Below are 15856 nucleotides of genomic sequence, written 5' to 3'. Positions count from 1 at the left end.
TAAGGAGAAATTGCTTCCATTTGTAAAAGGATCAGGAAGAAAAGAGAAGAGGTTTATTGTGCAAAGAAGCCAATGTGATGAGAAACAACAATTTTTCTCTCAACAATTGGTTCAGAACTGGAATTCATTGCCTGGAAGTTGGATGGAGGTAGGTTCAACTGAAGCATTCAAGGGGGCATTAGATGATTATTTAAACAGAAAATATATGAAAGAGTATCTGGAAAAGGACAAGAATGGCATTTAGTAATGCTGTTTATTTAGGGAGCTAAAACAGAATGATGGGCCAAATGGCTGCCTCCTGTGCTATAACATTTCTGTCATTCTATTGTGCAGTTAACCTTTATTCGGTTCTTGAATGTTGCTTTTTTTTTTAAAAAAAGGCATGTTTCACAACAAATATTGTTTTATTTTTCTGAAAATTATATCATCATTCAGTACTCCTTATACCTAAATGCATCAACTCAAACTTCTGAGGTAATGCATTTTGAGAGATCAAATGCAACAGGAAAGTATATATTATTACCTACAGTGGAACTGTGTGGGGGAGAAAAATATTATTATTTTGAGGCCATTTGCAGTCCCAGCTTTTATCGAATATACAACATTCAATCTGTGAATAATCTTAATTTAACCTGACAACAAATCCAAACTAGTAGCCCACCAAAAGAATTGTTCCAAATGTAAACTTTGTAAAGTTCCACTGCTTTTTCAGTGTGGTGGCTGTGATGAGAAAAAGACAAATTTTGTATGGAGAAGTATTTACAGCTAAAGTTAGCTATGAAGTAACGAGTTAAAATTATTAATGTAATGTTTATATCATTTTATTAGAGTGCTTGGCGTACAGCATTTAATGATAGCAAATTGTTCATTGTATCCTAATGAAGTTAGTTTAATTGAGAGATCAGTTTAAATCAAATGATGGGCAAGTCATTCCAGAAGTGAGTTTGTGATCTTGTTCTACGTTATTTAAATCCAAGGATTTCTGTGTTCTGAAGTATGACTTCCTTGTTAAATCCAGATGTCTGATAAAGAATTTTTAAGGAGTTTCTTCCTCGGAGAGAAAAAAAATTAATTCCCAGCTGAGAGCAAATGATGCCTTTTGGCTTCATTCCAGCATTCCTGTTCAAGTAAAAAAAAATTGAAATGCCAAAAGAGAGCAACGCGTGAAGTAACTCAGCGAAGGATAAGAACAAAACAAAACTTAACTGTATTCGTACATCATTGAGAAGTGCTCCACCCCTTGGAGTGTACAAAGCCTCAAAATGAAAGATCATGTTTTGATGGCTGTCTCATTTTCATCTTATGATTCTGTTCAGATAGATTGAAAACCACTTTGTTGCGGCTGTGGTGTTTTGCAAGATTCCTTCGGGATTTTATTTGATGCCTTCATCTGTTTCTTTTTAAATGTGCTGAGCTGTTGATCCAGCTAAAGAAGAACAGATCTCAGCTTGAAGACCAACAATTCATCTAACAGCCCTATTTTCACTTTACCTGTCAACCTGCACTTTTGTAAAGCAAATCGCAATAATTGTAGCTTTGGACGCGGGACAAATCAGTTCTGAAGGCAACGTGTTTGAACATAGAAAGAAGCTTGCTCGGAAAAGTAAATATAATACAGGATCCATCAGTTCTTGAACTCTTTGAATTTGGTAACAATGTCAGCGCTGTATTCTAGGAATAAGGATCTAATGAGGAACAAGAGACCGCAGCAAGAAACACCACCTTGTTCACCTTCACCTTCACCTTCACCCACAAGCAAGACATTCAGAGTAAGAAAATCACTGACTTTAATTTTAGTGCTCTAGTGTGGTATTATAAGAGGCCTAACAACAGTGCAGCAAATAATGCGGTCTGTGGGTGGTAGGTTTTTAAACATCCTGATACATGGAATGCACATGGAAGCTTGAAAACAGTCAGTATCCTATTTATTGAGAGTTAAACCAGTCTTGTGTTCTTGAGTGTTTCAGAAAAAAAACATTTAAGATCTTATTTTGAAGTTAAATGTACATCCAAAAAAGAAATTTGACTGACACCCCCCCCCCCTCCCCGATTAACTCTGTTATTACAATTCCTAATTGGACTGAATGATTTAGAAGCATGCAAGTAGTAGCAAATATGCTAGTCAAATGTATTTTTTTTGTCTGCTGCGCAATGTATTTTGAAGTGTGACTTGTATTGCTGTTTAATGGTGCAATGAAATGTTGGACTTATGTTTCCTTCTCTGTTATTAGTATTAGTATATATGTATGCCCCCGGCTCTTAATCAGTACGTTAAATGTATAGCAGGCTGAAAAAGCCAAAGGAAAGTAATGGTGTTTTGTTTTTGTTTAATAGCAATTGTAACTAGCTCCAGTTAATTCCAAATCTGATTGTGTGGTCTCTTTAAGTATATACAGGAACAGTTTGTGGGAGGTTACTGTGGAAGTCTTATGTAATTAGCAACAGCTGTCGTGGAGCAGATATACTGCTGTTTCATGTGCAGTGGAAAAGCAGAGTTTGGGGCCCAGGCAAAACCTGCCAGAGGAGCCCAGCCTGGAATACACTAAAAGTCTGAAAGAGATGTTGAATTAAATGGAAAGAAACCTATTGCAGCAACCGTACATTAATTTTATCTAGGATGATTTAAGAAAACTTTTCATCTTCATGAAAACTGCTCTTTGTCAAATCAAGGCATTTTGATGCATTTCATGTAATTCCATGTTACCTTCAGTTAATGTATAATTTCATTCTTTATAGATTTGGATGATGACGTTGTTGGAGTTCAAAGTATCTTTGATATTCAAGGGACACTGCATGTCCTAAAAATGCCAATGAAAGGCTAATTTTAAAGCATTCATATGATGAAGAATTCCATATGAGACACCACTAGAATGTGGTGTCGATCATTAGCTGAAATAAAACTGGAGATTTTGTGGCCACCAACCACCTTGAGGTGCACAAATTGACTAGCAGTTCTTCGTGTATGAAAATGAACTGTAGATGTTTAGAGGGTAGAGGGTTGCTTATTCAAGATAATCATTATAACCTGGCGCAATGCGTTTTCATTCAAACAGTAATCATAAGCATGAGTAGATAATTCGAATATAAAAAAATCAAATCTGATGTTTATGTCTCTTGCATACGATCTTCCACTTCTTTCTACTTAATTGACTATCTCTTCCTTTCTTTCTCTCCATTCTACTCCCTTACAATGTTTTGCAGTCCAACCAGTAGTAATACTACTTTTTAAATTGTTTTAAATGAAGAGTTATTCGGATTAATTAAATTCCTTTATACTCAATTTTTAAATGAAACTTGGGTGTTTTATGAATTTAATGTAGAATTATTAATATTGGTGCATCTCATCGATATACTAGTAAGTTTGGTAAATATAATAATGAGCGCACAGCACTGTTAGATTCTACAGTTAAATCAGAAATAAAACAATTTACAACATGCGAACATGACTATAATGTTTAGTTTTCACTTAAGTAAGTGACCAGCTTTGACTTCGACTTTTCTTCAGATTTAATTGTTGTATGCGGCAGTCATAAGTGAGGAATTAATTTGATCAAGGATGATGAAGAAAACATTTCACCTTAAAGAAAACTATACTTTATCAAGACATTTTGATGCATTTCATCCAATTGATAATTTGTTTATATGATTGAAGAATGCAGTTTTTTAAAAAAATACCATAAAGGAGACTTAACATTAAAATTTCTGAGTAGATAATGGCTGTCTGTTAGACATATTCATGTGCTGGGCAGTAGTGAAAAGTAGAGGAGAATAACCAAATTGTCACTAGCTGAATCAAGCTTGTCAAAGCAGATTTTTGAGATGGAAAGTATTCAGTGAAACTTGGGAATTTCCTAACACTATAAATTTTAAATTTATTACTAGTGTTGCATTTTCTTAATTGACCATTAAAATTGGACGGGTACATTATATAAATGGAGAGTGTGGATAAATTATTACCAGTGCCCGGCTTATTTGGTCCTCACCAACTTATAGTGGAAGAAATTATTCGCACATACATCCACTTAAAAAAGAACCTTATCATATCCTCAAGTCATCCCTAAATACGTCACAATCAGGAAATAAAAGTATAATCAATATTGTCCAGGTTAACAGTGAAACTAATTTGCACACAGATCTCAAAAGGAGATATATTTGTTGTTTGGTTAGCAAGGAAGCAGCTTTGTGCAAGGCATGAAGAGGCATCCAAGCTTCATATTGTACCTTGCAGTTGGAGCTTTGGTGTCCAGTTCAACAATCAGTGTCGGTTTTACATGTCAAATGAAAGACAGGGCTTTTTGGTACTACAGGAGATTTTCAGCATTAGACTTAAATGTCAGCTGAGATTATGGACTCAACTTCAAGAATGGAGCTTCAAGTTGTTTTCTAGGTGCAGCAGGTAATTAAGAAGGCAAATGGATTATTGTCCTTTGCTAGACGATTGAAGTTTAAAAATGGGAAGGTTATGCTGCAGCTTTATCGGGTGTTTGTGAGAGGAGGTTCACAAGATTGATTCCAGTGTGTGATTATTAACTTTGTCCATCCCAGGCCAACACTATCACCTCCACATCATGGGTTCCAGAGTTGAGAGGGTTTGCTTATGAGGAGAAATGAGTAGACTGGAACTTTACTCATTGGAATTTAGAAGAATGACGGAGGATCTTGGAGAAACATACTAAAGTTATGAAGGGAATAGATAAGATCGAAGTAGGGAGGTTGTTTACACTGGCAGGTGAAACTAGAAATCGGGGACATTGCCTCAAAATGAGGACGAGGAGATTTACAATTGAATTGAGGAACGTCTTCACCCAAAAAATTGTAAATCTGTGCAATTCCTTGCCCGGTGAAGCAGTTGAGGCTATCTCATTGAATGTTTTTAAGGCAGAGCTACATTTTTGAACAGTAAAGGAATTTGACAGTTCTGTGAGTGGGTGGAGCTGAGTACACAAAAAGATCAGCCATTGATCTTACTGAATGGCAGAGTAGGCTCGAAGGGCCAGATGGCTGCCTCCTGCTCCTTTTTCTTATGTTCCTAATTCACATGGACAAAGAAAAGAGCAAAAGTGGGTGCTCAGCCCTTTGAATCTACTTTATTTATTAACATCATGATTATTGTACTTTTCTGCCTACCCTGATAATGTTTCACCACCTTGCTTATCAAAAACCTGATAACCTCAAACTTAAAATTATTCAAAAATTTTACTTCCTTTGAGGGAGAAAATTCCTAAGAGTCATGACCTGTCTAAGTATTGCTTTTTAATTTGCAACTTTGGAAAAAATTAACGAAAGCGATTAATGTAAGCTAAAATGCATTGGTCCCAAAAATAGCCTTCCATATTTATTTTCAAGGCTGCCAGTGTTTATTGCAATTATTTTGTAATACACATATTCTAAAATGCAAACCTTCGTTTTTCCAATATTTTCATCTGAGATGTGGAACGCTTTGCATTTGGTGATATGTTTATGAAAGTTTGGTCTGCTGTTCTGGGTGCTTGTCAACCAGAACTATCCATACTTCAGAATCTAAGATATATTTTATATATTGTTGTACAGTGATATTCGGCAAAGCCGATTGGTTTGAGTACCACTGAATTAACAGCAATATGTTCATAAGAAAAAGTGGATGGTTGAGTATGTGTGGTAATAAAGCAACATCGCAAGTTCTAGGTTCCAACATGTTCTGAAAACAGCATAACTGAGAGTTGATGCAGTGCCTTTTTTTTTGATTTGGAATATTTAGGAAAATTGTGGCTTTGCAACTTATTAGAGATGAAGCAATGACCTTGTATCAACAAGTGCCACATCTTTGTCATAAAGGGAAAAAGCAATACATTTTTAATTTCTATTTGACTCAGAAGATGACAATTTGAACTGGACCATGAAATTTGAATTAAATTTTGATTTGCATTTCTATTTGGAACACTCTTGCAAATCAATGCTTAATGCAGAAAAATGCAATGCAGGGGAATTTAATTTATGTTGAGTTGAAAGTCAGTTTTATTGGAACCTAGATTTTCTTTTATCTGTACAGTTTCTTTGCATGGGTCCCAGTCTTAGAAGGGAAAAAACTCAATTGTACAAATGAACTGTCATTTAACATTAAATACTTTGACTTGCTATTATGCTGTGAGGTCCAAATAGCATCAAAACAGTAAGCTGCTTACACTGGTATCTCCACTGTTGTGCGTTGTAAGTACATGTAATCAGTGTTATTCCATAAGTCGGTGTGCTCTTTCAAAGCAAAAACATAAAAGTGCGAGAAAAATTCAGCAGGTTTGGCAGTATTGTGGAGAGAGAAAAGGAGTTAATGTATTGAATCCAGTATGGCTTCTCTTCGTTCTGAAGATCTGCTGAGTTCTCCACTTTTTGTTTTTGTTTCAAATTTCCGGTATCTGCAGTATTATATTTATATTAGCATAGTGTATCCAATCGATTGTGCAGCCATATCTGCTGAAGATCTGAGGTAGGTGATTTGGCCTGAAACATGTTCTTTTGTTTAGAAGCTTTGATCTTATTGTTTTTAAAAATATTCTGAAGCGAGGCGTGTAGGTATCAGTGATATAGTTAGATTTGCGAATGTTAGTTACTTACCTTCTACTTATTGTACTGAAAGTTCAGTAAAATAATCATTTTTAAAAAAGAAAGCCACTTTGATGCAATGAGATAGAAATTTAACATTAAATAAAATACCAGATTTTAATAAAAGAGATAAATACAATACGTATAATTCTGGTTTTATGAATATCTAGTTCATGGTTGATGTGTTTTAATATATTAATTTTTAGTTTTAGTAATTAAATTTTTAGTTGTAGAAAATTAGAGCAATGCGCATGAAATATGCCTGGCATCTATTCCATTTGGATCCATTTTGCTTTATAATGTTTAAAAAGATAAGAGCAAATCTTAACAGGACTTATACACTTAATGATAAGGTCCTCGGGAATGTTGCTGAACAAAGAGACATTGGAGTGCAGGTTCATAGTTCCTTGAAAGTGGAGTTGCAGGTAGATAAGATAGTGAAGAAGGCGTTTGGTATGCTTTCCTTTATTGGTCAGAGTATTGAGTACAGGAGTTGGGAGGTCATGTTGACGCTGTATGGGACATTGGTTAGGCCACGGTTAGAATATTGCATGCAATTCTGGTCTCCTTCCTATCGGAAAGATGTTGTGAAACTTGAAAGGGTTCAGAAAAGATTTACAAGTGTGTTGCCAGGGTTGGAGGATTTGAGCTATAGGGAAAGGTTGAACAGGCTGGGGCTGTTTTCCCTGGAGTGTTGGAGGCTGAGGGGTGACCTTACAGAGGTTTATAAAATTATGAGGGGCATGGATAGGATAAATAGACAATGATCATTAAACAGCAAGTGGGATAACTTAACTAAAGAACTGGAGATATTAAATTTGCAATACTTGCAGTTTAGAACAATGATGAGAGAGGTTTTCACTTTTGCGTTCGAGTCACATTGTTATAAAAATATTCACTGAAGGCTGTAAAAGCCAGTTATTTCATTGCATCAACGAAAAAATTGCAAATGAGGGCTCATTAATCAAAGAACCAGTTTGAGGATGACCCAGAGCAGGCTACTTAACTATGCAGATGATTTGGACTTTGTGTTTCAATTTATCTAGTGTTTACTGATAGTGTTAGTTGCACTTTCGATCTTGCATTGTTTGTAAGTCAGATAGAAGATAGCCAAAGTAACTAACAACAAAAACAAAGTAATTGACAGATATGCTGCACAGTGAGCAGAGTTTGAAAAAAGAATTTAGTAACAAAAAACTCCTGGTGTAGTCTTATTTTTTAAAATCAGCTGTTATAATTCCTTTCAACTAGATTGTAAGAGTATTATATTTTAGTATTATAGTGAAACAAATGTTGATTCTTGTTTTTCACATTAGAAGTTGAAATAAACAAACAGCAATTGATATGGTTATGTATTCGAAATGCTCCAAAAATGTTGGTAAATGTGTAACTGATTTTTGGTTCAATTTTTGAAAAATTATGAATGACCTCTCTACCTGGTATATAACTGGTTTTAGTCAACTGTAGAAATTTGTTCACACTTAGTACTGTAGCTCTAAGTAGAATTTTCCTCTTTTTACAAATAACCATTTTTTTTTCCCCAAAAGGTTATTTTTCCACACTGTTATTTTATTCTTTATCAGGATAGGAACTTCAGGTGTTATTCTTACTTCGCACAAATGTCTTTCTCTTCCTACTGTCTCAGATGGATTCTGGGAAACTTCATTAGCACACAAGAAACAAAGGAATATGAGGATTTGTTGATGAGGTCAGATGGAATGGGTGGAGATTTGTGTGAGACATAAACACTGCATGAATTTTCTTGGTTGAATGACCTGTTTTTGTGCTGTGTAAGTGTTTTACTCATTGCTTTTCAAAATATCATTACTTCCCATGATCTTGGCACACTAAAGAAAGAAAGCGGAAAAAGTAGTGACATTTATCCTGAGAACGTTAATTTTTTTTTTCAACAGTATGTTAGAACTATTCGGTATGCTACTCATTGCAGTCAACTCTTAGATTTTAGGATTTTTATATTGAAGCTCTTTTACTTTCTATTCTTGTTACTATTAATTCAACCACCTCGCCACACCAAACTCAACCACCAACACCACTCCCCCTCCTGTCTTTGACTTTCACCTTCTTTCTTGGATGTAACAAGTATTTAGACTCGTGTAGTGGAGGCAAGGGGTGGGGTGGGAGTAGAAGTTACTGAAAAAACACAGCAGCTCTGGCAGCATCTGTGGTGAGAAAGCAGGGTCAGCATTTTGGGAGCAGTGATCCTTCTTCAGAACTGCTAATTGCTTGGGAATGTTTGGTATATTTGCTAAAGAAAGGGTGGGGGTGGGAGGAGGAGTAAACGATGCATGGGAATGGACCCCAGAGAGAGAGGGAGAGAGAAACAATTGGATAGAATAAAGGAATGGGTGAAGGTCAGTCTGGGAGAATGAATAGCTGCTAATAGGAACCATTAATAGCTGACAATGAGTTGTTCGAGGGAGTAACCCATGTGATGACAAGGCCTGGTGTGGGGAGTTAAGGACATGGGAGAAGGTGCATTGGCTCTAATATGAGTCCAGAAGGCTGCAGAGTTCCCAGGACTCTTTCAGCTTGCACTAAACTTCGCTGGAGCACTGCAGCAAGCCTGAGAGAGATATTGGCCAAGGAACATGATGGTGAGTCGCAGTGGCAGGCATCCAGAAGTTCAGGGTCATTTTTGCAGACAAAATGTAGGTATTCTACAAGCGATCACCTAGTCAGCAATTCGTCTCACCAATATAGAGACCACAAACATTCAGACTGACCTAGCACATCCATTAAGTTTATAGTTTGTTCCTTCATATAATCGACAAAGCCAAACCTTTCTAATACGTTGTGACCTTGTACTATTTTGAGTTGCATTCATACTTTTATAGTGTAATTTTCTTCTTTGTGCATTGTTTAGAAGTAAATTTCAAGAAGTTGAATGTATTTTTAGGCAAAAAGGTATATGCCTAATATATGATATTTGTTATTTGCTCACCTTTTAAGCACATCTGTTTAAACAACACTGATGACAGACCAATAATTGGGGCACAGAAAACTATTATTTTGAGCCTTAACTACAAACGAATGATTCAGTTCACAGTACTAGTATGCCCTTTGTGAAGAAGTCTTGGAGGATTACTGATACAAATCCTTTAAATCCTGTTTATTGGCTAGTATCTATATTTACTAATGTGAATAAACTTTCGTTTGAAACAGCAAATAGTTTTAAGGGAATAATCTTGATCAGTATAACTTTCTGCAAAAGTTTGTAGACTGTCATTAGCATTTTCTATTGCAAATAGCTGATATGAAACGTGATGTGGAATCATTGGTTTTGGACAAGATCAAAAATCATTCCCATGGGTTGTATGACCCTTTGGTCTTTTCCTCCTTAATTCTGTGTCTGAGGTCTTCTTCTCTCACTAACACCTGATGATGGAGCAGCACTTTGAAAGCTAGTGTTTTCAGATAAACCAGTTGGGTATAATCTGGTGTCATGTGATATAAAGCTTGTTACAGAAATGCCGTGTTGAACAGAGTTACCAGTCAGCCAAATTAACTAAAGCCTGGATTATAGAAAACTGACCTTGTATAGTTAAGACTATTTCATATACTGAGTCAGACTGTAGGAGTGAAGGTTAGAATGTGCCAATAGTGAAAATTATCAGAATGAGTAATCTACTTTGTAATTTGAATTCAAACTGTTGTTAAAGTGAAATATCTTTAAGTATAATTTCTATTATTCAGAATTTTTCTGAATCGCTGTAGCTCCTTTTGCAGCATGAGTTGTATTTTTATGGTAGAAATGTAAGTCTTAATTAGCGTCCTGATTTAAAAAGAAATTACTGCATATGTCATAACTCTAAAAGAAGCAAAATATGGAAATATTCGCAGGCCAAGCAGCACCTGTGGAAAGAAACAGTGTTAACCTCCATTGTGAATTAATTTCCGTCAGAATAGCTGATGGTGGAAACGTTTCCACCTTCTGACCATTTCCTGAAGTTGCTAGCTGTTCATGTATATATCAGCATAATATCTTTACATTCACTAATTCTAAAGCCAGCTGTAGTATTTTCCTCAGATTGTATCATACTGCTAGACCTTTAGATGCTTTGTGGGAAATACTAACTTTGCACTAGATTGAAAAGTAGAAAATTCAAAATTAAAAGGTAGCAAATTAAAATACCTTCAATAACTTCAGATGTCATGTGTATAATTTAACTGTTGTTATTGACATGGTATTTTAGTGGAAGACCCCATAATGGTGTAAAAGCATTGCAACAATGCATGCATGATCTTGTAACTCATTATCCTTTTGCTTGCCAATAATTACAATGTGTTTTAGTTCCTGGCTGGTTATATAGAGGTGAAGATGCTTTCTATGAAAACAGTATTGACTGGAGAATGCTTTTGACAGCAATCAGTTTCCTGTGCTAAATTTTGTCTTCAATGCAGTTCATGTGAGAACTTTAACCACAGCAAGCTTCATTATCGAGATTGCTATTTTTTTTCGATAGAGTACATATACCTGTACTTTCAGTGGCGCTTGTATGGTTGTGATTGAGTGGCCAACTTGGCATTTTCTTCTGTATGCCAAGGGGGCTGATTTTACTGCACTTGTTAAAACTTTAACAAAACTAGTTTGTTTTCACACTGTCTGTGTGGCTTAGTTATTTCATAAGCCAATGAAAATCATTTGAATTTTTGCATAAATACAAAACAACATAGTTTTACAGTGAAACATGATCAGAATTTGACAAGCACTTGACAGCAATATAAACAAAAAACAAATGTTTTTGCTGCAAGTTGTCTCTCACTTCACATTGTTTCTATCTCCCAGCTGAGAGATTGTATTTTATTTTGAGTTGCTGCTGTGTTTAATTGGTTACCATTGGTTAATGGTAACTTAACCAATTCCTTTCCTGTCTGGCATTACCATGCTGCTAGTCCAGTTGAAAATCAGTAAGACTTGTTTAGGCCTGCAAGTCTATTCTCAAAGCATTTCCAAGGCTTTGACAACCTTCCAAACATTGACCTATCATGCACATTATTGATGCAGTTGTTTTTTTAACCAAAAGATACAGCAGGACAGGTCTCATTAAGCTGCATCAGTAGCAAGTAAATGGAAGATGCTCTTTCTCCAGGGTAATGTTGCACATATTTTATAATGTAGCTTGTAAGCACAGACAGAAATTATTCTCTTGCATACAACATGTAATTACAACCCAAAATTACTAGCCTGGATTCCTCAATATGTTGTTCATCAGCACTCCGCAATATCTTAAAAGGCTTTTTTTTTCTTTTTTTCAGCATGATCGAATCAGCAGGTAAGAACCTTGTCCTGTTGTATTGCATATGAACTACATTCGTGTTCATTAAGTAAAATGGCTTATTTTGTATTATTCTTCACTTTTTTTTACATGTGCTGTATAAATAATATTTTAGTTATCTACTTTTTTTTAATTGAATGATTTGTTATCAAATGATTTTTGGGATCTGTTTTTTAAACAATGCTATGTTGTTGAAAGAATTGTTGAATAATTGGTCACAGTATATTTATAGTTAATTTAAAATTATCCAATATGGTCTGTTGGTAAAATATTTGACAAGGTCCAAACCTTGGGTCTATAAATACTGACCAACCAGATATTTATATATTGCTTTCAGTGTGTCCATCTCAACATAAATTGAATGGAAACCATTGCAAATTGCATGGACATCTCAAGCATTGAATGATTTGGATGTGCCGTAAATTATTTGTAGGATCAGTGATTCAGCATTTTGTTTCCTTGTACAAGCCAATGTACGAATCTGATAAATGTCTGATCTATCACAAGAAGGGTTCCTTCAGTAATGAGTTTGTTCATTTTGTATGTACTAACTGGTTTAGTCATTCATAGTGTTCACAAAGTGTTGTCAAGTCGTCCTTTCATTTGCTAAAACTGCTCACTGTTCCAGAGCATCCTGGAATATAAAGATGAATCCAGCTTCTTTTCTGTATTGCAAGCCATCTTCTCAAAGCCTTCTCTAGACTGCTTTCCTCATCCTCTGCTTCCACAAAAATTATGAGGAACTCACAGATTTCTTTATCATCAAGATCAGGACCATTCTAGCCATGTATCTCTGCTAGCCTACTGTTCTAAATTTCCTTGCAACTCATTCCTTGTCCTGCCCTAAACATGTAACCTTTCAACTTTCTGCAGTTTCTTTTCCTATCTCCCCCATGTCCCCATCAAGTTCATCTTGTCCATTAAACCCATCTGAAAAAGAATGTGTACTTCTATTGCAATTTTAATATAATAAAACATCCTGAAGTGTTTCAAGAGCATTAAGAAAACAAAATGTGACACTGAATCAGAAAGTGCAATGAGGTTACTTGACCAAAAACCTAGCAAAAAAAATTATTAAAGTCCGGATGCACAAGAAGTCGGGGTTAGAGTAGTGGATATATTTGGTGAGTTGTGTTATACTAATTTCATCAGCTCTTGACTCCCCTTCTATTCTGAAGCAGCACTGAATTAGCAGAAATTTCCCTCAACTAAATGTTGCACAGATTGAAACCATTGTCTTCAGCCTTTTCTTAAAGCTTTCTTCGCTAGCCACCAACTCCATCCCTCTGATGCCTGACAGCTGCCTGAGATCAATTGGATATTTACCAGCATGGTGTCATGTTTGACCCTGACATGAGCCTGCACCCACACATTTTGATGCCATTACTGAGACTACCTATTCTGCTTCAGAACTGCTGCAAAAAGGTTGCTGAAACTTTTTGTCTTCCAAAACCAATCTGTAACCTTTTCTCATACAGTATAAATCATTGTTCCATTTGAAATTCAGTGTTCTTCCATTTTGCCCAGACAGTATAAGATGAAAAGCTTCAACAGTTATGCTTCAATAGCACTGCCAAGCAACTAATTCCACTTCATAATGTTTTTTCTGTCTTTAATCATATGTTGATGGTCTTTCATGTCTTTTTTTATCATGAAACTTAAATATTCCAATGCATTCCTGCCAGACCTGCAGCATACTATCTGAAAAGCCAGAGAACATCCGCGGTTTATTGACCTACATAGATTTCTGATCAAGCCGTATCAGGATTTTAATGTTTTAATTCTGGATTTCAATCTTTTCTTTGCCTGCTGCCTATCTCTTCATTTCTGTAGTCTCCTAGATTCTCCTCTGTACAGCAAGGAAACAGACATATTCCTCTAAACCCATCCTATTCACGTATCCATCCAGATGCCTTTTAAATGTTGTAATTATACCAGCCTCCGTCACTTCCTCTGGCAGCTCATTCCATACACGCACCACCCTCTGCGCGAAACAGTTACTCCTTAGGTCTATTTTTAAATCTTGCCCCTCTCACCCTAAACCTGTGCCCTCTAGTTTTGAACTCCCCAACCCTGGGGAAAATACCTTAGATGTTCACTCTATCCATACCCATCATAGTTTTATAAACTTCTAAGGTCACCCTTTCGCCTCCAAAGCTCCAGGGAAAATAGCCCCAACCTATTTAGGCTCTTCCCCCATAGCTGAAACCCCGTCCAACTATGTCAACATGCTTGTAAATCTTTTCTGAGCCCTTTCAAGTTTCACAACATCTTTCCTGTAACAGGGAGACCAGAATTGCACGCAGAATTCTAAAAGTGGTCTTATCAGTGTCCTGTACAGCTGCAATATGACCTTCCAACTCCTCTACCTAATGTACTGACCAATAAATGCAAGCATACCAAATGCAGCCTTCACTGTCCTATCTACTTGGGACTCCACTTTCAAGGGACTATGAACGTGCACTCCAAAGTCTCTTTGTTCAGCAACACTCCCCAGGACGTTACTATTAAATTCATAAATCCTATCCTGATTTGCTTTTCCCTCTAATTCCAGCATTTTAAGCTTCCTCACTCCACCATTGGTGGCCATCACTTTGGCTTCCTAGGTTTTAACCTCACAAATTCGCTACTTAAGCTCCTCTGTATATGTCATATGATCAATAATTTGTTTTCTTCCTTCAAGTTGCTCCTAAAAATCTATCCGTTGGCCCAAGGTTTTGGTGAGATCATGTTTAGTGTACAGTTTTGAGAGTAGACTGACAAGCAACCTGAAAGACAGAACCAAACAATGTACCAAACGTCAGTCTTCAGTGCACTCCTATATAACGATGAGACTTGTACTATGTATGTTTGGCAAGAGAGGAAACAGAGCGGATTTCGTCTTTACTGCCTCATAGTCACACTGTGCATCTTGTGGTAGGACGAGATGAACAATTCCTCCTGGATTGTGCTTATTCTATCAGCTTACATAATTCTACACAATTTTAGACACTTGTACTGGCTTGGCCGCATTTATGGAATAGATGATGGCCAAATGCCTAATGACCTGTGTATTGACCTGGCCACTCACGTTTTCCTAAGTATCCGTACTCCAAAAGAGGGCCACCTGCAAATGAAAAATAAAACTAGCAATACTAACACTGACAATTGGAAGACAGTTGTTAATGGCCATTACCTCTGGAGACTGACTAGTGGTGAATTATTGCAAAAGGTGATCAGAAACAAATATCTCACTGAGCTAAGTAGAGGGCTTGGAGGAATCAGGCAATGTAACAGAAACTGCTAAGCCAAAATGACGTCCATGATCCACACAATATGATGTTTAAGATCGATTTGACCACTCGGGTTAAAACTGTCAAGCTAAGAATCAAAAGGCTGCCACGGTTTGGTCTTCTTATTTAAGGAAGGACATATGGAGAAAGCCCAGAGAAGGTTCTCCAGGTAATGCAGCAATTGAATTGAGGAAAAGTTGAGGAGGTTGGACCTATACTTGTTGAAGCTTTGAGGAACATGGGAGGTGATCTTTTTGATGCATACAAGATTCTGTGTTGGCTCGCTGACATGAATGCTGAAAGCATATTTCCCTTTGTGGGAAGTCTATAACTCAGGTGTGAGGGAGCAGGTTTGAAGAGGTCTTTCATTTAAAGTAGATTAGGAATTTCTTTTCTCAGAGGGTTGTTAGTGTGGAATTTTCTTAGAAAGCAGTGAAGAATGAGTCATTGAATGCATTCAAGACTGTATCACACCAATCTTTTTTTTCTACGGGGGAATTGAGGATTATTGGAGGAGGCAGAGACAGGAAGGAAAGTGAAATTGAAATTGAAGGCAGGATTTGATCAGTCACGACTTATTTAATGGCAGAGCAGGATTGAGAGCTGTGGCCTACTCCTGATGATTCTTATTTGATCTGCATCACCTTCATTGGATGGTGCTATACTTGTTCTAATATGGAGAAACATTTTGGAACATTTTGTAATATTAGA

The 15856-nt window shown here is 36.4% G+C and overlaps 1 protein-coding gene across 5 annotated transcripts in view; it reads left to right on the top strand.

The window, feature by feature from the left end:
• The window catches only part of LOC132828413 (protein phosphatase 1 regulatory subunit 12A-like), a 263395-nt gene that overhangs the window by 229656 nt on the left and 17883 nt on the right, over nucleotides 1-15856 (top strand). For 2 of the 5 annotated variants that reach the window (XM_060845496.1, XM_060845499.1), the window contains one exon: nucleotides 11854-11870. In XM_060845496.1, the coding sequence (XP_060701479.1) occupies nucleotides 11854-11870 (17 nt within the window). Of the gene's footprint in view, nucleotides 1-1464; nucleotides 1770-11853; nucleotides 11871-15856 lie in introns of those variants that run through there. The other 3 variants (XM_060845500.1, XM_060845501.1, XM_060845497.1) reach the window with 3 other exon arrangements.

The sequence above is a fragment of the Hemiscyllium ocellatum genome, chromosome 26 (assembly GCF_020745735.1).
Source record: "Hemiscyllium ocellatum isolate sHemOce1 chromosome 26, sHemOce1.pat.X.cur, whole genome shotgun sequence".
NCBI classification, from domain to species: domain Eukaryota; kingdom Metazoa; phylum Chordata; class Chondrichthyes; order Orectolobiformes; family Hemiscylliidae; genus Hemiscyllium; species Hemiscyllium ocellatum.
This window is presented reverse-complemented; position numbering and strand designations above follow the sequence as displayed.